We start from the raw sequence: 23,796 nt of genomic DNA, 5'->3' as shown, positions 1-23,796 counted from the left end.
GTTGTATACAAATTACACTTTGATAAAACTAATGACAAAAAAACAACAGTCCTACAAAGCAATAAGGTATGATAAAAGTATGTAAATAACTTTTTTAAAAAATGTTTTATTTGATGTTTATTTTTGAAGGAGAGAGGCAGAGCATGAGTGGGGGAAGTGCAGAGAGAGAGGGAAACAATCTGAAGCAGGCTGCAGGCTCTGAGCTGTCAGCACAGAGCCCGACGTGGGGCTCGAACCCACAAACTGTGAGATCGTGACCTGAGCTGAAGTTGGATGCTTAACCGACTGAGCCACTCAAGCGCCCCTAAATAACTTTTTATTTATAAAAATATTTAACATAAATAATATAGAAATATTTACAGAATATTCCTTTTATCAGCAAACAGTATTTTCAGGAATACCTGAAAACTCCTGTATAATCAATAGATCTGCAGGTATACAAAAGACAAGTGTGAAACAATTTTGTGAAAATACACACATGCTTTCAAATTTAGATTTTTTAATCTATAGTGAAAACTGCACTATTTTGTGTTCCCACCTCAGGCTGGAAGTCCAAGATAATTTCCCTAAAAACTCACTTAAATTATTACCCGTTCTGCATATAGAAAGTGGACAATCATTTCAATTTGCTGAACACAGTACCTAACACTGAGAGAGAATGAACAAGGAAGAGTCCTTGCTCTAAACTGAGTGACTATCATCTTCCTGGAAGGAATGATTCTTGAAGGGTCGAGTGGGGTCATGGGTCTATGGCCTGCAAATCACTCAGGTGGATTGGACTGTCCCTGCTTGGCTGTATCAAAGAGTGACCAGCTTCCAGGCTGCTGAGTCACCTGGCTAGCAGGTGAGTTTGTCAGTGGAAGGTGCACATGGAACAAAAACTGCAAAAGGTGCTCTGCCAAACTAAGACCTAGAAAAAGGAGGGATCTGGGATGCCTGGGTGGCTCAGTCGGTTAAGCATCCAACTTCAGCTCAGGTCATGATCTCACAGTTCGTGAGTTTGAGCCCCACATCAGGTTCTCTGCTGTCAGCACAGAGCCTGCTTTGGAGCCTCTGTCTCCCTCTCTCACTGCCCCTCCCCTGCTCATATTATCTACCTACCTTTCTTTCTTTCTTTCTTTCTTTCTTTCTTTCTTTCTTTCTTTCTTTCTTTCTCTCTCTCTCTCTCTCTCAAAAATAAATTAAAAAAATAAGAAAAAGGAAGGATCTTACAACTTCTAAGTCCCACCCCTGGGCCCTCCAAAAGTGGTCAAGCAACACTTAACTTAAAATTTGAGTGAAACAGAGAGCTGGACTAAGGGTTTGGTTGGCTAGCTCCTGTTGGACAAGTCTCTGCCTCTTTGGGTTTGTTTCCTCTTACGGTAGATGACCTTCAACATGCCTGGTTGTCCAACTGCAGTCATATTTAAGAGTCTGAACCCCTCGGCATTCCAGCATCTCTGCTGAACTTCCCACCATTGTCTCCTAACTTTTTAAATGAGTTTAAACAGTCCTGAAAGAACAACAGACTGAAATCTAGGAAATCTGTGTTCAAGGTGAGGCTCTGCATTCAATATGCTCCAAGTTCAGACAAATCCCTTAACTTGATCTATAATTTCTCTTGGCTCAGTCTCATCTGCAAAATGACCCAACTGTCCAACCACGTTCTCTTTAATGTTCAAAACAAAACTCGCCTTTCCCCAAACACTCTTTTCCTGAAATCTGATACAGTCCCTGAGAGAGAATTTCCCTGAGACTCCCTCTCATTCATTACCCACCCCCATCCTAACAGTTACAAGTCCTGTTTGCCTTGTCTCTGAAACTAGAACACTGATTTCCAGGCCCAGCAACCAAACACAGTCTGGATCATACACAGCTCTCACCTGGTCTATTATAACCACCCATAACCATCTCATTGACTCTGTTCTTTCTTGTCTCCAACTCATTCCCCCATAGTGCTGCCATCATTATCCTCAAAACATAAAAAACTGCCCTATCACTCTCCTGTGTAAAATCCTTTACCAATTTCCAAATGCCTTGTGCATGACCACTGAACTCTCTTAGGCCTAGAACCCACCTTCCTAGCCTCTGTACACACCCTGTCAGTCACACCTACCTATGTGACCATGTGTCTCTGCACTGCTGTATCCTTTGGCTGCCATGCCTATCTTCCTTCTCAGAGTGGTCCCCTCATCCTTCCATGTGTGGCTCAAATGCCTGCTTCTCTACCCCAGACCACACCAACATTGATTGCTCCTTATGCTCCTCTCTGGTGTCATCACACTGCATTGTTACTCCTTTTTGTGCCCCTCTCCCAGCAGAACATGCCCTGGCTCCAAATAGTGGCTGCTCTATGAGAAGGGAAGCAGTCAAGTATAAAATTTAGAGTGCAGGTCTTGAGCCAGACTGTCAGGGTTTAAATCCTAGCTTTACTTATTAGCTATGGGCAAAAAAATGCCCCTAAGCGTCTGTGTATATGGCTGGAAAAAATGGTTTAAATCTCAGAGTTCTTATGAGAACAAGATTAACGTAGGTCACGTGCTTATCACCCTGCTGTCGGTAGTAACAAAAATAAGAATGATTGTTATAGTAGCAGCAGCAGCGGTAGAAAGAAAATAAATAGCAAACACTGACTTCACTGCTGTGTGTCAGGCATTGTTCAGAGAACTTGACATATACCAACTTGCAGAGCCCTCACTACAGGAAGAGTTGACTACTATTATTACCAACTTTCCCGTTTTTGTAGATGAAACTGACAGCACAGACAGCATGAGTAACAGCCCCACGGTCACATGATGGAGTCAGAATCCCAGTCTGTCTCTACAGGACTAGCTTCTGCCAGAGTGCTCAACAAATGCTCGATTGTTATCAGGAAACCAAGAAATGCTTGATCAAACACAGGAACAAGAAATAAAGCCATACATGAAAAAACACTGAAGGACATACACTCATGAGGAAATTCACCAAATCGCTGGGGGACATAAACATGAATGCACTCTTTTTCCTGCTATATTTTGTCTTTCCGTGTTCCAAAATTTTTGTTCCCGACTCGAGCTGAGAAAGCACACCCTCAGGGGATATGCAGGTTAGAATCTCTGGGAGCCAGATCCTCTTGCAGTCCTCCCACGAGCCCCAGGCCCGTCCCAAGGCCTCCCCCAGCGCTTCCGAGACCCCGCCCCTTCAGCACGACCCGCCCGGTGAAACTCCGTCCTCCCTTACATTGAAGACTGGCAGCTGCCCTTCTGGCGCGCGGTGCAGCTCGCGGACCAGCTCCATGGCCTTTTCGCAGAACATGTCGGACGCGCCCCGGCCCTGCAGCTTCCTAAACCGACCGCTCTCACGCCAAACGGTCGCTGGGTTCACGGACCCCTCTCTAAGGTACTATGGTTCCCAGTCCCACAGCCGCAGATAATCGCCTCCGCCTCCGCTTTGGCGCCAAACACACCCAGCCAATAGTAACATGCTCCTGAGCCTCGCGGCTTACGGCGGCTGTGAAGGGACATTTGCCTCTACTGCGCAGCCGCACAACAGATGGGGAAGCGGTGCCCTCTTCTCTAGGGAAACCCCCGCAGCTGGGGGAGCTTAGTGGACCTGGGTTCCAGCCTGTAGGCTGAGAAGAGACTTTCGAGTTCCCAAGCGCCACTCGCGAGATGTGCACATCTTTGTTCTTCCTTTTTACATTTGATTCATTTTTGTTTAGGTTCAAAAGGGGTTGCACTTTGAGGTTGAGAAAAAACTCAAACTTGTGCATTCATGTTCTGACGCAGCATTTTAGTTTTGCAGTGTGCTTTTTTTTGTTCGATAGAAGAGGAAAAGCAAGTTTTTTTGGGTATCTCCTGTGTGGTATGGGCTGTGACATATTTCATTTAATTCTCACGATTAACTTGAGGTGGCTTTTAAGACTCTTGGTACTGATTAGAAAACAAGTTAGATAACCTTTTTTTCTTTTTTTTAAAGTAAGCGCCACACCCAAGGTGGGGCTTGAATTTATGACCCCGAGATCAAGAGTCACATGCTCTACCCACTGAGCCCTCCAGGAGACCCAAGATAGATAACTTGCCCAAGGTCACACAACGTCTAATGTGACAGAGTTTGTATTTAAGCTTTTGACTCTACAGTACCACTTTTGATTTTAAAGCAGTCCTTTAAAAACATTTGTAAAATAGCTGTATTCATGAAATCTACAAAAAGGGAAAATACTAGATTAACATGAATTCAGACAGCCATAATCTTACCTACATGATTATGGACATTTTCATAACTATAGAATAAAAAATGGAAATTACTGCTATAGAAACAATTTGTTTTGTTTGGCTACTTTTTAAAAAGGCAATATTGCTTGGATTCATGCTAGTTAACCCTAGAAACTTTGTTCCTCTTTTGCAAATATAGATACAGTAGATATGTGATCTGAACAATGAGCATGGGAATGGCCTACAAAGTCTTTGAATCTTTGAGTGACATTTCCTTTTCAGCTCTACTGTAAGGAATAATTTAGCTAATTTTTTTTTAAATTAAATACATAGAACTATAGTGGATTGTGCTACAGGATTCTATTCCAAAAGTCGCCAGCATCCACAACCTTCCTTTGTCACAAACCTTTTTTTTAAAATATGTTTTATTTTTATTTATTTTTATTTTTGAAACAGAGAGAGAGCATGAGCAGGGGAGGGGCAGAGAGAGAGGGGGACACAGAATCTGAAGCAGCACAGAGCCCAATGTGGGGCTCGAACCCACAGACTGTGAGATCATGACCTGAACTGAAGTCGCTCGCTCAACTGACTGAGCCACCCAGGCACCCCTAAACCTTTTTTTTTTTTTTTTAAACAACTGGTGTTTATTAAATAGCATTTTTTTTTTCAGTTGATTTATTTTGGGAGAGAGAGCGAGCATGAGCAGGGGAGGGGCAGAGAGAGAGGAAAAGAGAGAGAATCCTAAACAGGTGCCACACATTGGTGTGGAACCTGATGTGGGCAAACTCACGAACTCTGAGATCATGACCTGAGCTGAAACCAAGAGTAGGATGCCCAACCAACTGAGCCACCACCCAGGTGCCCCTGACATAAACCTTTTTATTTCAGACCCTTACTTCCTTACCTGTACAGTAGGGACAATAGTACACACTTCTGAGGGGTTGCAGTAATTCATTACTCCTTCAGCAAATGTTTATGAAGTACCTACTACATACTGGGCATTGTTCTAGACATTGGACATAAAACAGTGAATACAGTCCTTGCGCTCACAGTCTATGTTCCAGTATGGGAAAAGAGCAATTCACAGATACAGATATACGGATAATAAATATATTTGTGAGAAGTGCAAAGAAGAATAAGCCAGGGAAGGTAAACAGAGTGATGACGAGGGCCTGAAGGTTCTGAGATAGTGTTCAAAGGCGGCACAGACCTGCAGCAGAGAGGGAATAAGCTGTGTGGAGATGGGGCCATAGGATGGGCAGAGAATTATGGGCAGCAGAAATGCAAGTGCAAAGGCCACAACGAGGAGGATGGGTGGCTCACACACATGCCACCCACACCCCTTCTTGGGGCCTGTGCATCAGCAAGGAGTCAGTGACACTGGAGTAAAGTAAGGGAGGGAGACACTGGTGATTGAGATCAGAGTGAGGGCTGGAGGCCATGTCAGGTAGGACCCCAAAGGCCCTTTCATAAGCTTTCTGTTTTATTTTCAGTGAGATGGGGAACCATATAGGTATTTTGAGCAAACAAGTGACCTAAGTCTTTAAAAAGACCTTTCTGACAGCTGACTTAAGTAGACAAGTGGGTAAAGGTGGAGGCAGAGGACCACTTATGGTGAGAAGTGGTTGGATCCTGGATAGACTTTACTTTTTTAAGTTTATTTATTTATTTTGAGAGAGAGAGAAAGAAAGAATGAGTAGGGGAGGGGCAGAGATAGAGGGAGAGAGAGAATCCCAAGCAGGCTCCACACGCTGTCAGCGCAGAGCCTGACTTGGGGCTTGATCTCACAAACTGTGCTATCATGACCTGAGCTGACATCAAAGGTGGCTGACTGACCACTTGGGGTGCCTGGGTGGCTCAGTCTGACTCTTGGTTTCAGCTCAGGTCATGATCTCACCGTTTCATGAGTTCAAGCCCCACATCGGGCTCCAGACTGACAACGCAGAGCCTGCTTGGGATTCTCTATCTCCCTCTCTCTCTCTGCTCCTCCTCCACTTGTGCTGTCTCTGTCTCTCTCAAAATAAACAAATAAACTTAAAAAAAAAAAAAAAAAAGTAGCTAACTGAGCTGCCCAGGTGGCCTGGATCCTGGATGGATTTTGAAAGGAGAGCTGATAAGGCTTTGTGATAGACACCATGGCATAAGAAGGGAGGATTCTAGGGTGATCTCAGAGTTTTGGCCTAAGGAAATGCAAGTATAAGGTTGCCATTCCTGAGGTAAGGAAGGTTACACAAGGAGTTGGGGGCTGGAAGAGTTGGGAGCTCAGCTTTGAACATAATAACTTTAGATGCTAATAGTATATCAGAGTGAACAAGTAGACCATTAGAGGGGCCTGGGGTTTAAGGAAGAGGTGTGGACTAGAGATACAAATGTGGGTGTCACCAGTGTAGTCTTTAAAGACTTTAAAGACTTTTAGATACTACTCAGAAAGCCAATGTGGTATATTGGGGAGCAAGAATTTCCTGTCCCCTTCTAGGTCCTTCTAGCTCTACTAAGAATCAAATTGATATGAGACAGATTAACAGGAGAATATTTAGTTTCCTATATACAGGAAATCCACATTGACACAGAAACTTGAAAGACACACAAAATAAGGTATATTTATTATCCTGAACTAAAGAGAAGCAGCCAGGGGTCTGGGAGTTAGAACGGAACAAATACAAGTCACAGGGCAATAAGAAGAGCAGATGTTTGGTAATTTAGATGTCTGCTTTGTCATATAGATGGGTCATTCAGATAAAGTTTATCTCTGGTAATAACCATTATTCTGGGAAAGACTCCCAATTTAGATTCTTCTATTTAGTTAAGGGAGGGCCAAAACATTTAAGTCCATAGGTCTTGATTGCCTTTAGTTCAAAATAATCTTCAAACCAAAGTGGCCCATTTGGGGGAAGCCTGCCTTTGGCCCCTAGAGGACCAAGAGTTGAGGACTATATGAGCAAGTCCTAAATGCCAGCAAGACTCAATACCCCTCACATTTCTCTCTTCTCAACAGCCCTACCTTCCTTGCTTTTTTGTTTTTCTATTAAAAAGGATTTTGTGAGTGATGGGGTCAACTTTTTTTTTTTTTTTTTAACTTCAGTTTCTAGATTCCCAGTCTCCGGTATGTGCTAGTTTAACACTTCAAAGAATTCATCATTTAAGTTCTAGGAGAGTATTTGGAGATATCCACACAAATATGAACGCTGGTTGTGATATATTTTGCAATACAGTCAATGAAATTCTATTGTAATTTAGAAGTACCATTACAAAGCTAATATAAGAAGCTACTCAATTCCTTTTTTTAAATGTCTTATTTTTTATTTCTAAGCAAGAGAGCACATGTGGGGGAGGGGCAGGAAGAGAGAGAATGACAGAGGATCGAAAGCACGCTCTGTGCTGATACTAGTGGGCCTGAAGTGGGGTTCAAACTCAGGAACTGTGAGCTCATGGGATCATGGCCTGAGCTGAAGTCAGATGCTCAATCAGCTGAGCCACCCAGGCACCCCCAGAGCTATTGAATTTCTAAAGGCATTTCTAATTGATCTTAAATGATCAGTTGCCAATAGTTTTCTACTGACACAAATGTTGAAATTACACAAGTTCACTTTGTAATAAATAAGCAAATCTCAGGGCGCCTGGGTGGTTCAGTTGGTTAGCCAACCAACTTGGGCTCAGTTCATGATCTCACGGTTCATGGGTTGGAGCCCCGCATTGGGCTCTGTGCTGACAGCTCAGAGCCTGGACCCTGCTTCAGATTCTGTGTCTCCCTCTCTCTTTCTGCCCCTCTCTGCTCATGCTCTGTCTTTCTCTGTCTCAAAAATAAACATTAAAAAAAAGAAAAGAAAAAGAAAGTAAGCAAATCTCTAGGTGGTAGATCGTTTGTAAGAAATAATGCCATATTAAAGAATGCCAAAACTGTAAAACCAAATTTGTGAAATTACTCTTTTCTTTGTAAGATGAGTTGAATTAGTTCTTAACTTGGGTTCCAGAAGTGTAAATTTATCTTTGAAACTTATTTTTTCCATCAGCTACTTTTTTTGTTTTAAAGTTTTTATTTTTAAGTAATCTCTACACCCAATTTGGGGCTTGAACCAACAACCCCAAGATGGAGAGTCTCATGCTCCACCGACTGAGCAACCCAGGTGCCTCTCCATCCACTATTTCTAACTGCTTTACAAAAATCTAAAATCAAATACAGGGTTTTTTTTTTTTTTATTTTTTTTTAACGTTTATTTATTTTTGAGACAGAGAGAGACAGAGCATGAACGGGGGAGGGTCAGAGAGAGGGAGACACAGAATCTGAAACAGGCTCCAGGCTCTGAGCTGTTAGCACAGAGCCCGACGCGGGGCTCGAACTCACGGACCGCGAGATCATGACCTGAGCCAAAGTCGGCCACTTAACCGACTGAGCCACCCAGGCGCCCCTCAAATACAGGTTTTTAAGAAGTAAGTTGTTTAAGTAGCTCAGTTTTCCTATGTTCAGCCCAAAACTTAACAGTTAAATTATCTATACACTTGTGTTAAAAAAAAAAAAAAAGTACCTGAAAGTGTATTTTTAAAAGTCTTGTGGGAAAACAGTTATAAATCATGAGAATGGTGATTTGTTACCTTTTGCTTTTGGTTCTTATAAACCGTTATAAGAACATTTCTGATGGGTTCATTCAGATTGGGTTTCCAGCATTAGAGGAAAATCACAAAGCCTGGGGCCGGAGGGGAAGCAGCCAGCTTTCCGCTGCGGCTCTGGATCACTGGGTGCTCCGTTTCAGTCCCGCGTTGTCTCACGTTCGGGTCATCGATCTGGGGCAGGACCCGGTGCGTTTGCACACGGCGCTGAGCACGAGGCAAAACCGGCCCTCCCACTCTCCGGGACCGAGCCCAGACCCCACCACAGCAAAATCGACCGCTTGGCCCTGCCGGGACCGTGACGCCCGGCACGGCTTCGCCTGCCCTTCTCCAAGATGGCTACGGGTCCGCGCCGGGAACACTGGGCCCACTACCCGAGGAACTAGGGACGGGGCGGAGTGGGGGGGCGGGGTCGGCAGGAGCCCGGCGTTGATTGGCTGGCGCCGCCGACCTGGTCCCAGGCGCCGGGCCGTACAGACGGGCGCAGCGGCCTGGGGCTGGGATGCTAGGGGCTGTGGGCTCCCTCCTGCAGCGGCTCCTGTGAGCGGCGGCGACTGAGGCGCAGGCGGGCAGTGAGGCCAGTGGACGCCGTCGGCGGCCGGCCGTGTCGGCCGCGGGATGAGGAAGCGGACCGAGCCCGTCGCCTTGGAGCATGAGCGCTGCGCCGCCTCGGGCTCGTCCTCCTCTGGCTCGGCCGCCGCGGCGCTGGACGCCGACTGCCGCCTGAAGCAGAACCTGCGCCTGGCGGGCAAGGCGCCGGCGGAGCCGCGCTGCGCCGCAGACGCGGGCATGAAGCGGGCCCTGGGCAGGTGAGGCGCAGCACAGGGGCGGAGTCCCGGTACCTGGCCGGCACGTAGCCCCTAATGCCCCCGCCCCTCCATAAGTTTCTTGTCTGCGGGAGCGCTCCACACCTACCCCCCACCCTCCGGTGTCCTCTTCCGATCCTCCTCTATCCCTTTCCCTCGCCTAGCCGCCCGCAAGTGCAGCCCTCGGGCATCCTTTCCCCAGGTACCTGCCTGCGGGAGCGCCCCCGACTACCCTCTTTACCTCCCTGGTGTCCTCTTCTCGCCCTCCGCGGAGCTCAGTCCCGCGTCCGTACCCTTCCCAGGTGAGCTAGTGGGACACCGTCAGCAACGGGCTGGAGCAGCGTCTCTCCCAGGGACTGGGGGCTGCGGGCAGCCACGACCCCTTGTGGGAGAGTAGCGGAGGGGTCGGAAGCGTCCCTGGTGAGGCCCGAGGACGCTCGGCACGTACGAGGTGGGACGCTGAAGGGAAGGCTCCAGACCCAGAGAGCGTTGGGATCCTTCCCCACGGATTTCCTGCAGTGAACTCAAAACCGAGCGCCCCTCTTGCTGGACTGGTGTATGTAGAAGCTACCGTTCCCCGGTTTCTCACTTTGGTAATTTTTCTCGGGTAACTAGTTGTCAAAAGTGGCATTCTCTGCTCAGAGCTGCTGGACGACCTTTGGGGGAAGGTTAAATGGTCTGCTGTGTCTGAGGGCCGGGAAGGATACACCGCATCCTCAGCTGTTGGAAGGAAACCTGTCTTGGGTTGTGCAGATGGCTTGTGGTGCTTGAAATTTGTCTACGCGAGTTGTCTCCTTGGGAATCTCCGTAGAGTCCGGAAGTCTTTTGGTTATTTGCATTCTCCCTCTGAGTAGGAGATGAATGCATCCAGGTAAAGCTGATTTCAAAATTAAGATCGTGTATTTCACAGGGACAAATCTCTCCCCATATGCTGGCTTCTTAAGTATCTGGCTGTTCATAGAACGTATCATTGATGGCAGTTTTGACAGCTGGATGTTTCATGGTTTCGAACAAGTTAGTATGTAATGTTTAAGGTGTTGTAGAGTAATTTCTTTTGGGGTCAGCTGGAATGCCCTTAAATGGCATTGGCCACTTCAGTGTCAAATATTTATCCAAATAGTCCCTAAAAATAATCAATTTTGTTGCTTAAAAATCCTGGAATTGAAAATATGAATATTTGGATGAATAGAAATATTTAATCTAAAAGGAGACCTCGGCATTTCAACTTTATTGCTTAAAAGGTCATGAAATTAAAATATAGTCTCCTCCAAGTTAGTAGTACAAATTTTTGCCAGAAGGGCAGGGACTGGCAGTATTTTTGTTTTTGTGTAAAATTATCTAGTAACTGGTCAATATCTTTTGTGAAACTAATTTATTTTTTGTGGAAAGGTTTATCTGCATTAAAAACTCCTGAATAGTTTTAATGTACTTTTGTTAACAGGTTTAGCATAATGCCTAGATAAGTAGGGGAATTCTTCCTTTGAAAAAATCAAATTGTTATGCCCAATAATGTTTGGGGAAATAATGCTGGCCTGGCACCTTCCTTAAAAGATGTACTGTATTCAAAGGATATGATTATTTTTATTTTTGTATTTGCTTGGAATGCTCTGCTGGACATTCTGCTTTGTTTTCTCTTTCACCAAAGTCTCTACTCAACTGCCATGTCCTCAGAGAGGCCCTCCCAGACCAGCCCATCCAAAACAGACTTCATGCCACTCCCAACACCCTTATTTTGTTTACTTTTTTCATCACACTTATCCCTGTCTTGACCTTGTAATTGCCTGTGTACTTGAGTTGCTTTATTGGTTGTCTCCTCCCATATAAGAATAGAAGCCTTATGAGAGCGGGGGCATTGGGCATTGTTTCCTCCACCTTTCTGTCTCCAGTGCCTGGTCATAGTAGGTGGCTGAAAATACTTGTTGAATTAGAATCTGTAAATTCCTAAGAAGTGGAATTGCTGGGCCAAGGAGTGTGTGTCTATAACTTTGAAAGGTGAGGCCAAAGTGCCCTCCAGTGTATTGATGAGTACTTCCTCCAGCAGTGTCAGTTGTCTGCCCTTCCCCTTAATAATGAATGTTACCAGATATTTTGATCTTTTTCTATTTGGCTGATGAAAATGACATCTGATTTGTAGCTTTAATTAGCATTTCTTAATTGTTAGGTAGCAATTTTTGTGTGTTTTCATAAGCCTATTGTATACTTTTGTGTATACAATATCTGCATATTTTGCCACACTAGTTATTTTCGTTATCTGCATTTTGTTGGGGTTTTTTGTGCATATTTTCAAATATACAGAAGTAGGGAAGACAATACAAAGAACCTCCATGTATCCATGACTTCTTTAACAGTTTGCCATGTTTTGCCAATCTTGAATTGTCTCTTTTCCCACCATTTTTTGGGGGGGTGGGGTGGGGAACTAGAATATTTTTAAAAATGATTTCATCCATAAATACTTCACAGTATAGCTTGAACAAATAAGGACTTTTTGAAATATGCATAGCCAAAATGCTATATTTATCAAAATCAACAATTTATTGCCTGTTACTAATTTAATATGATACCCAGTCTACATATGCATATCCCTAGTTACTTCAAAAACAGCTTTTTAAATTTGGTTTGTTTCAAAATCCTGTACATTTTGGGGCACCTGGGTGGCTCAGTCAGTTAAGCATCCAACTTCAGCTCAGGTCATGATCTCATGGTTTGTGAGTTCTAGCCCTGTGTCAGGCTCTGTCCTGACAGCTCAGAGCCTAGAGCCTGCTTCAAATTCTGTGTCTCCCTCTCTTTCTGCCCCTCCCCTACTTGCACTCTGTCTCTCTCTCTCTCTCTCTCAAAAATAAACATTAAAAAATTAAAAGCCTGTACATTTATTATGTTTATTCCTAGTTACTTTATCTTTTTTGTTATTGAGAATATTGAAATTTTTGTTATTGATCCTTTCTTACATATTACGGGCCTCTTAATGTTTTACTTAGTAATTTTAAATCATCATTCATCATTTGAGAGACTAGTCTGTAATATTTTATTTTATTTTATTTTATTTTATTTTATTTTATTTTATTTTATAGAGGGAGAGAGAGAGCATATGAGCCAGGGAGAGGCACAGAGGGAGAGAGAGAGAGAGTATCTTAAGTAGCCTCAATGTTCAGCTCAGAGCCCCACATGGGGCTTGATCTCATGACCTTGGGATCATGACCTGAGCCAAAATCAAGAGTCGGAAACCCAACCAACTGAACCACCCAGGTGTCCCTGTAATTTATTTTTTAATGCAATCTTTATCAAGTTGTTTTAGTGCTTTATATAGCTTTATTAAAACCTTTCTCGGGGCGCCTGGGTGGCTCAGTCGGTTAAGCGGCTGACTTCGGCTCAGGTCATGATCTCGCGGTCCGTGAGTTCGAGCCCCGCATCGGGCTCTGTGCTGACAGCTCAGAGCCTGGAGGCTGTTTCAGATTCTGTGTCTCCCTCTCTCTGAACCTCCCCTGTTCATGCTCTGTCTCTCCCTGTCTCAAAAATAAATAAAACGTTAAAAAAAAAATTAAAAAAAAAAAAATAAAAAAATAAAACCTTTCTCTTTCTTAGGGCACCTGGGTGGCTCAGTCAGTTAAGCGTCCGACTTAGGCTCAGGTCTTGATTTTGTGATCTGTGAGTTCAAACCCTGTGTTGGGCTCTGTGCTGACAGTTCAGAGCCTGGAGCCTGCTTTGAATTCTGTGTCTCCCTTTCTCTGTCTCTGTCTCTGTCTCTCTCTCTCTCTCTGCCCCTCCCCCGTTCTCACTCTCTCATAAATAAGCATTAAAAAAAAAAAAATCTTTCTCTGCTTCAGCCAGTTTAAATACTTTTGAAATGATTTGTTTCTTTAAATTTTGGTGGAATTCCCCTGTAAAACTAAACCTGGTGCTTTTTTAGATTTGCTATTTCTTTCTGGGTTTAGTTTTGGTGATTATACATTGATAGAAAATCATCTGTTTTATCCAGTTTTTTCCTCTGTATCTGGGGCTGTTACCCCTGTCTTGTTCCCTAATTTGTGTGCTTTTTTCCTTTTTTCTCCCTTGATTAAAAGTAGGTAATAGTATATCTAATACACAGACATGCATCGAAGTAGAACATTTTTTTTCCTAAAGAAAATATATATTTTTTTAGTTAGTTCTGGGAGAATAGGATGCTGCTGAGGGTTCTGGAGAAGTAGAGAGAACATCTTCTGTCTGAAAGTGGTTACTGCACCCTCCCCTGTTGCCGCTGCCCCTGGCAGGAATGTGGCCCTAGGTTGGCCAGATCATCCAGTCTCTCCAGAAGAGTAGCTGGGTGTGTGTGTGTATACACCCATGTGTGTGTATGTGTGTGTACACTCAGACGTTGTAAACATTGGCAACTAATTCAGGTAAAAACAACTTTGGACTAAAATAATTTTGAGAGAGAGCATGCAGGTGAACAAGGGAGGGGCAGAGAGAGAGGAAGAGAGAGAATCCCAAGCAGGCTCCACACACTGTCAGCACAGAGCCTGATGTGGGGCTTGATCTCACAAATGGTGAGATCATGACCTGAGCCAAAATCAAGAGTCAGACACTTAACTGACTGAGCCACCTAGGTGCCCTGGACGGGTTGTATTTAAAGGTAAATGTTTATCTAACATATACATTGACATGCACTCCCTGGAAGGAGGGACTAGATATTAGTTTTATACAATATCTGGTAATTTTTGGAAAATGAGGAATTTTTAGGTCTTCCCCGTTCTTTTCAGTAACCTAGGTCTTCTTGGGACTATGCCTTGAAGGCGTAAGTACTCTAATTTGTACCCTGGGAAGGTGGTAATGAGATGTATGGGTCTGTGTGTTTTAGTGAACTTGTCTTTATTCTTCTACTCCCAGCTCATAGGTGGATCTGCCAGTGACTGAGTCAGTGGGCTGCACAGGAGGTTTCATAGCCTGTGATCCTTGCATGTAAATACAGGGGAACTGAGGCATCACCCATGGTTCCTCCTTGACCCAAAGGAAGGAACTTCATCTAGCTGCTAATGGCTTCACTATAATCCAGGAAGGCCATGGCTGAGGTTAAGGCTGGTCTCCTTTAACATCAGTCTTCCTGAACTCACCCTAGAAGCTTCACTTTGTCCTTTCTTTATATACCAAGAAGGTGAGAATGTATTCTGGGGTAGTTTTTGTAGTTAAAGTCTGCTTTTTTCCATCCTCCTTCTCCTTCCACTCCCCCAGAATACAGTCTATGCCTGGACAATGATAAGCAAGGAGGCAGGCTTTGTTTATGGCACCTCACCTGGAGCCCCCAGCTGGGTCCATCTCTTCCCAGTTGTGGTTTATCTTATCATAAAGTATCTTACCACACTCCAGTCCTGGACCCAGGACCCTGGGACCTGGTGCTTCTCTCATGTCTCCTTTGGTGAGACTTCACGCCCTGTATCTCTCCTTGCTTTCCAGTTTCTTTTCAGCCAATGTTTACTCTCCCTTCTCAAGGGAGAGTGTCTTGTATAGTAACTACGCAGACGCTGTTCATATATGGAAGATAGTTTTGAGTAGATTAAAAGGTCTTAAAGACATTATCATGGAGGTGGCCTTGGAAAGAGGCATAAAAGATGGGTCATCTTGTCAGGGTTATGCTGACGGCAGTGGAGACAGGCTGCCTTTCCAGGCTTGTGATCCTCCTCCTCCTCCCACATGGGCACTTTTCTTTCCAAAATGAAGTCTACAGGAAAAATTTTTACTGTAATATGATCTTGAAAACTGACAGATTAAGTCAGCGCTCTTCTCCCAGAGATGATGCCACAGAACTTGGATGTTGGTGGGTTTGTGCTTTGCCAGAGGGCTCTTTCAGCACTGGTAGTGGGTAAATCATTTGTTTTGTCCTAAACTGAAGGCTAGGATGGGGAGGATCAATTAGGGCAGTGGATGCCAACACAGGTAAAAATGGTAGCAGGAAGCTTTGACTGAGATGTCCATTTAGCCGAAAGACCCATTATTTGGGCTTGGTCCTCATTATAGTATCATTTGATGTTTTAGAGGGAAGCTTGCATGGATAACAGACCCGAGTGAGTGTCTTCAGGTTCTGTGACTTGGGGAGAGTTGCTCAACTTTCTGAGTTTGTTTCTTCCTCTGTGATGTGGGGATAGAAATTTCTTCCCTATAGGATTGGGGTGAAGTTTGGGTGTATGAAAGAGCTGGGTGCGAGATGAGTGCTCAATCAGTGGCACCTTCTACTTTGGTTGTCCAATGATTATTACTAATACTAGTAGTTGGGGGTACTGAGAAAGCTCTGTTAACTTAGATGAAAGGAATTGATCCTCTCTCTTCTCTGCCCGCAAATGATTACAATATGTCTTCTCAACCAGTCATCATGCCTATACTTTAAAAAAAAATTTTTTTTTTAATGTTTATTCATTTTTGAGAGAGACAGAGACAGAATGCGAGTGGGTTAGGGGCAGAGAGAGACACACACACACAGAATCCAAAGCAGGCTCCAGGCTCTGAGCTGTCAGCACAGAGCCTGATGCGGGGCTTGAACCCACGAACCGAGATCATGACCTGAGCCGAAGTCAGACACTCAACCAACTGAGCCACCCAGGCACCCCCATCGTGCCTATACTTATCATCGTGATCAGTAAACATATCTGTGGGTATTAGAACATTTATAACAGTACTCTTTGGCTATTAAACACTTTTTTCACCAGTTCACTTAGCAGAGTTTGAGTACCTTTTAGGTACAATAACTCTTCTAAGTCCTGAGGCTGCAGCAGTGGATATGGGTCACATCTTGTGGACTTTATATTCCCATGGGGGAGGTAGATAACAAACGAGTGAGGGCATGCTGCATCAGGTGCTTGGGGCGCTGAGGAGAAAAGTAGGCTGGTAAGGAGCGCCTGTGGTGCGTGCATGGTTTAGGTGGCAGGAGGCCTTTCCAATAGGGGACGATTGAATGGAAGCCACTGGTTTCTTTAGAGTGGAGAAATGCCTTGATGTGATGTATGTCATTACCATGTCATACTGACTGCTGTGACAAGGACAGACTGGAGGGCCAGAGGGAGCAGGACGACCAGTTAGGAGTCATCCAGGCAACAGATGACGGGGACTTGAGCTGGCAGTAGCTGTGGAGGGGAGTAGTGCTGCATTCTGGGTCTGTTTCGAAGGAGATGTCAAAAGATTTGTGGGTGGATTACCATGAGAGAGTGAGGATGGTCAGAAGTGCTTCACCAGTTTTTTCTTGAGCAGCCAGAGGCAAGGAGCTGCCATGTGCTGAGATGGGGCAGCTACGGGAAGAGCAAATGCTTTGGGGGGTGATGAGTTTGGTTTGGGGCATATTGCAGTGCCTCTTCTTGCAGATGCAGTAGGTTGGAGGAGCTGGAGTTTGGGGCAGTTAGGCTGACTTCTGACCATTAGCCTGCAGAAGGTATTTAAAGTCATGACAGAGGTCTGAGGGTTGGGTTCCAGGTCCTGGGTGATTAGGGGTTGGGGAGGAGAGGAGACCTGGAAGGAGCAAGGGAATGGATTGGGAGGAGGGCTAGGAGGAAGGGGTCAAGGGAGCTGTGTGAGGAAGCCTATTGCAGAGAAAGCGTGATCTGCTGTTGGATTTGGTGATGTGGAGATGAGTGGTTGACAGGGATGCGTAATTGGAATGGTGGGGTAAGAGTCTGACAGTGGCTCAAGGGAGAGGTGGAGGGAAGAAATGCAGAAAGCTTTTTAAAGGAGTTGTACAAAGATGAGGGGGATAGCTGGGGTGGGAGGAGACTCCTCACCAGTGCTGTTAGAGCTCGTTGCTGTGCTTAGTGGGATGGTCCAGTAGGTATAGACTGGCCATGTGGATGCTGGGGGCATGGTGTCTCTGGGATCCAGCACCCCAAGGCTAAGTGGAGGGTCCCCAGACAGGAAGGCAGGTCAAGGGTGCTGCAAAGGTGCAGGGAGGTGGTTAGATTTGCAGGGGTAGTGTTGGAAGTTGTCTTCTGCATGCTTTTGCTTTCTCTGTGAAATAAGAGCAAGGTTGTCCATTGAGGGGAGATGGGGTAGAAGCACTGAAGGTCTTTCTTTTCACTTCTCCACCAGGACAGTCCTATTCTTTATTCTCGACCTAATCAGACTGTTCTGGCATATTTGCTAAACATTAATGTGAACAATCATGCTACCTAGCAGGGACTCTTCTTTCTGATATGCAGTGTTTCAAAAATGGCTCCCATGAGAAGTCATTTTAGCTGTGAGCTGCATGTCAGAAAAGCCACACATGTTTCTGTACAGTCGAGTGCTACCTGGCTCCAGGGGGCATGAGTGGGAGGGCACTGCCTCCACAAAGGTCCTGCACACATCCTGGTTACAGCTGGATTTGAGGTGGAGATGGGAAAAGGAGCAACATGAAGTGAGGGCAAGATAGAGTAATTATGTGGGACTCAGGCAGAATCCTTACCTCTCAGGTTTTGCCAGTACACAAATAACTGTTTCTAAATAGAATTTATCTTGAGATGGTATTTGTGGACTTGAGTAGTATTAATATCTATATTCTATCACCAGGTATGGAAGTGTCCTAAAAAGTAAAAACAGGAGGGTAGATGGGTGTCAACGTGAGAAGTTTCAGAAGAGTAAGACTTTTCATTTTGCAAAGATGAAGGCAGAGGAGTGTCACTGAAGGAATATAAGCAGATCTCAGGAATGCTAGACTTTGGGGTCTGTTCTTGAATCTTGAAAGAAGTTGCCCTGAGCTTTAGGATGAGAAAAGAAAGTTCAAATTGTTTTCAGTTCTTATGAAACTTGTGGAATCTCCTTGCGAGGTTTAGATATATTGACTAAACTATTCACAATGGGAGGAGAAGAATGTTCAGGGTTGAAGCAGGTCATTTTGATGCAGTAGTAGTTGCAGTGGTTTAGGTCCCTGAGAGGCATATGGATTTTAACTGTTATCTTCTTCTAGCATATGTACAACAGAGACTTCCCACCCTTTCTTTCATCTTTCATCCTTGACTTGTGCCATTCCTGTTCCTGTTGCTTCTACCTGAAAATGGCCATGTCACTGGTGGGTGCCCGTAGGTTATTTTATTCACACAGTTACACAGTTATCATGTTTCAAGTATTGGTCAGATGCATGCTAGGCACTGAGAACATAAAGATGGAAAGAAACAGTACCTTTTCTCAGGGAGTTCATTGTCAGTTTTTACTTGTGACAGCCATCAGCTCTTACACTCAAATATTTTAATGATGTCTGCGGTAAAGACAAAATGCAGGCATGGCTGGAGATTGTTAGTCTGATCTCACTTTTTTCCTTTGTTGTTCTGACATTTTTTTGTGCCAATTTATCTTCAGAGAATCTCATCTTTTAGGCTCTCGTTTCATTGACAGGATGTAATGCATCTTGTCAATGCATTCCTGGCTTACCAAGGTTTCTGTAGATATAAGAAAAGAAATTCTCACAGTTTGGGGACACACCACACTTCGACAAGGCACATCATGGCAGAAACTGTGGGATGGAAAATAAAAAGACTGGACATTTGATATTTGGCTTAGGGTTCCAGCAGGAAGGGACTGTTAGACAGGTGTCGGCCAGCTAGGAGCCTGCCAGTACTTCCCCAGGGCCTCAAGAGAGAGCACAAGGGAGATTGTGCAGGGACCAAGGCAGGGATCTCCAGGTGTGAGGCTACCACAGGGGATAGTGATCACCATGGTGAAAGGCAGCCCCCAAGGAACCCACTCTCTCTCCCCCTTTGTTCCTCTCATTTAAACTTTTATCTCATTACAAAAGTAATAAATATTTCTTTTCTTTTTTAAAGATTTTATTTATTTTGTGAGAGAGAGAGAGCACATGTAAGCAGGGGGATGGGCAGAGAGAGGGAGAGAGAGAATCCCAAGCAGGTTCCATGCTGTCAGCACTGAGCCCAATGATCCCACCAACCATAAGATGATGACCTGAACCAAAATAAAGAGTTGGACGCTTAACCAGCTGAGCCACCCAGGCGTCCCCAAAATAGTAAAGCTTTCTTAATAAAAATTTAAAACAGAGAAAATGAGAAAATAGAATTTCCTTGGATAATTACTGTTAACAATGTGGCATATATTGAGACTATTACTTGAATGTTTGTTCTTTTGTTCATCTCACAAATACTTGTTGAGACCTACTGTGTGCTAGAGGATGTGGTTAAAATGTTCCACAAGAACCAGGCAGGTCCCAGCCTTTATGGAGCTTACATTCTTGTGAAGGAGAAAGATAACCAAAAAAGGTAGTGCTTGACTGTACAGTAAAATTTCAAGGGGTGCAAAGTAGTATAAAGAAAAAAAAAATAAGGCAGTGTTAAACACAAGACAAGTTGCCCAAAATGGAGTCACTTATGCTAAGCCCTCCATCACCAAACCAAGACCAAACTTGATTACAGCTTCAGCTCCCCCAGAAACGGAATCTTAAGCCACTCTATCAGGAATCACCTGATCAGCACTAGCAAGGTAATCTGCCTGACAGATCCCTGCTATCCCCTAAAGGAAAGTGACCAGGCAGTAACCAACCTGCTTTTTTGCCCAGTGTAACCTTCTTCTTGGTCACTTCTGCCTGTAAAAGCCTTTCATTGTGCACGGCTCCTCTACACTTCTTTCCATCTGCTGGATTAAATGCTGCCTGACTCATGAATCATTGTATAAAGCCAATAAGATCTTTAAAATTCACTCAGTTGATTTTTTTTTTTTTTTTAACAGTAGGTAATGCAGTTGTGTGTAAAGCACTTGAAAACAAGCTGTACTATAGTGTAAAACATTTTTGTCTCTGGCAGGAGAATAAGGCCTTTTCACAGCAGGACAACTCTGCCAACATCCTCATGATTTTTTGTTTTCTTCTCTGGGAACAAAGAGACATTTATGGATTGCACTTGTGTATTTTATTAAGGCCTTAAAGTTTTCAAACCTGTTGAGTGAAATTACCCCCAATACTGACTGCGTTCAAATAAGATTTTGAAGATTATTCTTCAGGTTTCCACTTGTGAACTGAGGAGAATTTAATCCAACTGTTAGTCTTGGGGAATGAATTTTGGCTTTACTTTTTTGTTCATTCTGAGAGATATAAAGAGATAATACATATGTTATATATGTTCTATATTACACGTATATTTTATATACAGTTGACCCTTTAACAATGTGGGAGTTAGGGGTATGCACCCCCATGCAGTTAAAAATCTGTGTATAACTTTTGACTTCCCCCAAACTTAACTACTAATAGACTACTGTTTACCAGAAGCCTGACCTATAGACAATTAATACATATTATGTATATTATATACTCTTTGTATGTTGTATACTCTATTCTTATATATAAGTAAGCTAGAGAAAAAATGTTATTGAGAAAAACATAAGAGAAAAGGTAGCTGGGGTGGCTATATTAATATCAGTATATTTCAGAGCAAAGAATATTTTCAGAGATAAAGCAGATCATTTCTTAATGACAAAAGGATCAATTAATCAAGAAGGCAACTTTAGGGGTGCCTGGATGCTTAGTTGGTTAAATGTCTAACTTGATTTCAGCTCAGGTCAGAATCTCATGGTTCGTGAGTTTGAGCCCTGCATGGGGCTCTGTGTTGATGGCGTGGAGCCTGCTTGGGATTCTCTCTTTCTGCCCCTTCCTCCCCACCCCAAAATAAATAAACTTTTTTTAAAAAAAGGGCATGACAACTTTGAATGTTTGTATATGTAATTGACAGAGCTTCAAAATGTGTAAAGCAGAAAGAGAACTCAGGAAAATAGGCACATTCATTATTATTGTCAGAGACAGAATTAGGAGGCAGAAAGTCAGCAAGAGTGAAGTAAATTTGAACAACACTATCAACTTAACCTGATTGTCTTAACAATGGCAGATGTGTGTTCTCCTTAAGAGAAGATCCATAGATCATATTCTAGGCTATAAAACAAGTCCCAATAGCTTTAAAAGAATTTAAATCATGCAAAGTCTGTTTTTTTACCATAAGAAATTAACATTAGAAATCAGTTAAAAAAAAAAAAGATGTCTGGAAACATTTGAGAACTGAAGAACACACTTTTTTTTTTAATGTTTATTTTTGAGAGAGAGACAGAGTATGAACAGGGGAGGGGCAGAGAGAGGGAGACACAGAATCCAAAGCAGGTTCAAGGCTCCAAGCTGTCAGCAGAGCCCAATGTGGGGCTGGAGCTCACAGACCACGAGATCATGATCTGAGCCGAAGTCAGATGCTTAACCAACTGAGCCACCCAGGTGTCCCTGAATAACACACTTTTGAATAAACCAGAAGTCAAAGACGAAATTAAAAAGTGGTCCAAACTGAATGAAAATAAAGACATGTGTATGCTCCTAAAGCATCTTGGGAGAATTTATGACACTGAAGGCCTATAGGAAGGAAGAAATGTCTTCAATGACTTCAGTTTCCATATTCAGAAACTGAAAAACAAAATGTACAAATTAAACCCAAAGTAAAAAAGAAAAAAATGCATATAATAAAGATCAAAGCAGAAAGCAAGGAAATAGAAAACAAAAATATTAATCTTAATAGTAGGTTTAATCTGTAATAGGCAAAAACTGGAAACAATCCAAATGTCTATCAGCAGGCATGTGTGAAAATGAGTTGTGTAGTCCTACAGTGGAATATTAGGAATTAAAAGAAATGGGGTGCTTGGGTGGCTTAATTGGCTGAGTGTCTGACTCTTAATTTTTTGGCTTAGGTCATGATGATCCCAGAGTCATGGGATTAAGCCCCACATCGGGCTCTGTGCTGAGCCTGGAGCCTGCTTAAGATTTTCTGTCTCTCTGTCTCTCTCTGCCCCTCTCCCCTGCTTGCACTCTCTCTCTTTCTCTAAAAAAAATTTTTTTTAACTAAAAAAAAAAAGAATCAACTTGGAGCACACAGGGTATTTAGGGCTGTGAAATGACTGCATTACACTACAATGGTAGATACACATCATTATACATTTGTCCAGATTCTTAGAATGTACAACACCAAGATGAACCCTAAAGTGAATGGATTCTGGATGATGTGTTAGTATTGCTTCATCAGTTGTAACAAATGTACCACTCTCTGTGCTGGGTGTGGATGTAGGGTAAGCTGTGTATGTGTGGCAGGCAGAGGTATATGGTAAGTCTCTGTACCTTCTTCTCAGTTTTGCTGTCAACCTAAAACTGCTCTAAAAAATAAGTTTTTTTTAAAGGGAGATACAGGCAACAGTGAATGAACAAATTAATCTCAAAATAATTATGCCAAGTGAAAGAAGCCAGACAATAGAAATTCTATATATATGAAACTATTCTGTAGTTGCAGACAGCAGATCTGTGATTGGGGTGTGAAGTGGGGACCAGAGACGAGCAGGAGGGAAAAATTAAAAGGGGCAAGATGAACTTGAGGTGATGGGTATGTTCACTATCTTGATTGTGGTGGTGGTTTCAAAAGTGTTTACATGTGTTAAAACTGATATAATTATATCCTTTAAATATGTGCAGTTCATGGCAATTGTATCTCAGAGCTGTTCCAAAAACAAAACAGGTGTTATAGAGCTTTTACATGAGCATTTTGAAAAAAAAAATTTTTTCCCTCAGCTTTCATTCTCACCTGTGTTCTTGCCACCACCCAGAACTTCTGTGGGTTTTGCTGCCACCATGGTGTCTTTGGGATTCAGAGCATAGTCAGGTGATCTGAAACCCCAAGGAGAAAACCCAGGGAAGCTGAGAGTCAAATTTTCATTCTAAAATTTTTCTGGGTATCTTCTCAGTGAGGATTTGGTTGAATAGGAAGACTGGGTCACACTTAGAGGCCAAGGACCTGAGCTCCATCCCCAGCTGAGGCCTTACTTTGAGCAAGCTATTTACTAGCTATGAGCTTAGTTTCCAGATCTCTATACTGGGAATATTATCTGTCCTGCCTACTTCACTAAGCTGTACTTACATTGCAACAAGATCCTATCAGTGTTATACAAGAATAAAGTGGCATAATGCTTTTCTTTCTCTGTCTACTCACCCTGTCTACTTTTTCTGTTAATTTAAAAGAAGTTCACAGGAGACACCTACTTTACACTTTAATTTGTTTTCCCAGTGTTCATGCTTTGTTTGAGATGTTAAACTACCTATATTGCTAATACATGTTCAGTCCTTGTATTTTTGCTTTGCAATGCCACAGGTTTCAGAACTTTCTTGGATAACTTTTTTACTATGAAAATATGTTTGGAAAGCAGGTAGTTTCTTGTTCTAGTTAGTAAAGAGTGCTTAGTTCTTATAAACAGTTCTAGAGCTAGAAAAC

General features: G+C 43.3%; 2 protein-coding genes across 6 annotated transcripts in view; one reads left to right on the top strand and one right to left on the bottom strand.

Moving 5' to 3' along the window:
- Positions 1-8,876, bottom strand: part of GINS1 (GINS complex subunit 1) — a 28,707-nt gene extending 19,831 nt beyond the window's left edge. The window contains exon 1 of one of the 4 annotated variants that reach the window (XM_019437185.2): positions 8,763-8,876. Coding sequence is in view for 3 of the 4 variants with exons in the window: in XM_019437182.2 (XP_019292727.1) it covers positions 3,199-3,273 (75 nt within the window). In the remaining variant the exon portion in view is untranslated. Of the gene's footprint in view, positions 1-3,198; positions 3,497-8,762 lie in introns of those variants that run through there. The other 3 variants (XM_019437182.2, XM_019437184.2, XM_019437183.2) reach the window with 3 other exon arrangements.
- Positions 8,877-9,254: 378 nt separating this feature from the next.
- The window catches only part of ABHD12 (abhydrolase domain containing 12, lysophospholipase), an 84,778-nt gene continuing 70,236 nt past the window's right edge, over positions 9,255-23,796 (top strand). Inside the window, exon 1 of one of the 2 annotated variants that reach the window (XM_019437180.2) lies at positions 9,255-9,586. In XM_019437180.2, coding sequence (XP_019292725.1) covers positions 9,396-9,586 — 191 coding nt within the window. In that variant the 5' untranslated portion in view covers positions 9,255-9,395. Of the gene's footprint in view, positions 9,587-9,658; positions 10,455-23,796 lie in introns of those variants that run through there. The other variant, XM_019437181.2, reaches the window with a different exon arrangement.

Source organism: Panthera pardus, unplaced genomic scaffold (genome assembly GCF_024362965.1).
Source record: "Panthera pardus isolate Hobbes unplaced genomic scaffold, ASM2436296v1 HiC_scaffold_25, whole genome shotgun sequence".
Taxonomy (NCBI): Eukaryota; Metazoa; Chordata; class Mammalia; order Carnivora; family Felidae; genus Panthera; species Panthera pardus.
This window is presented reverse-complemented; position numbering and strand designations above follow the sequence as displayed.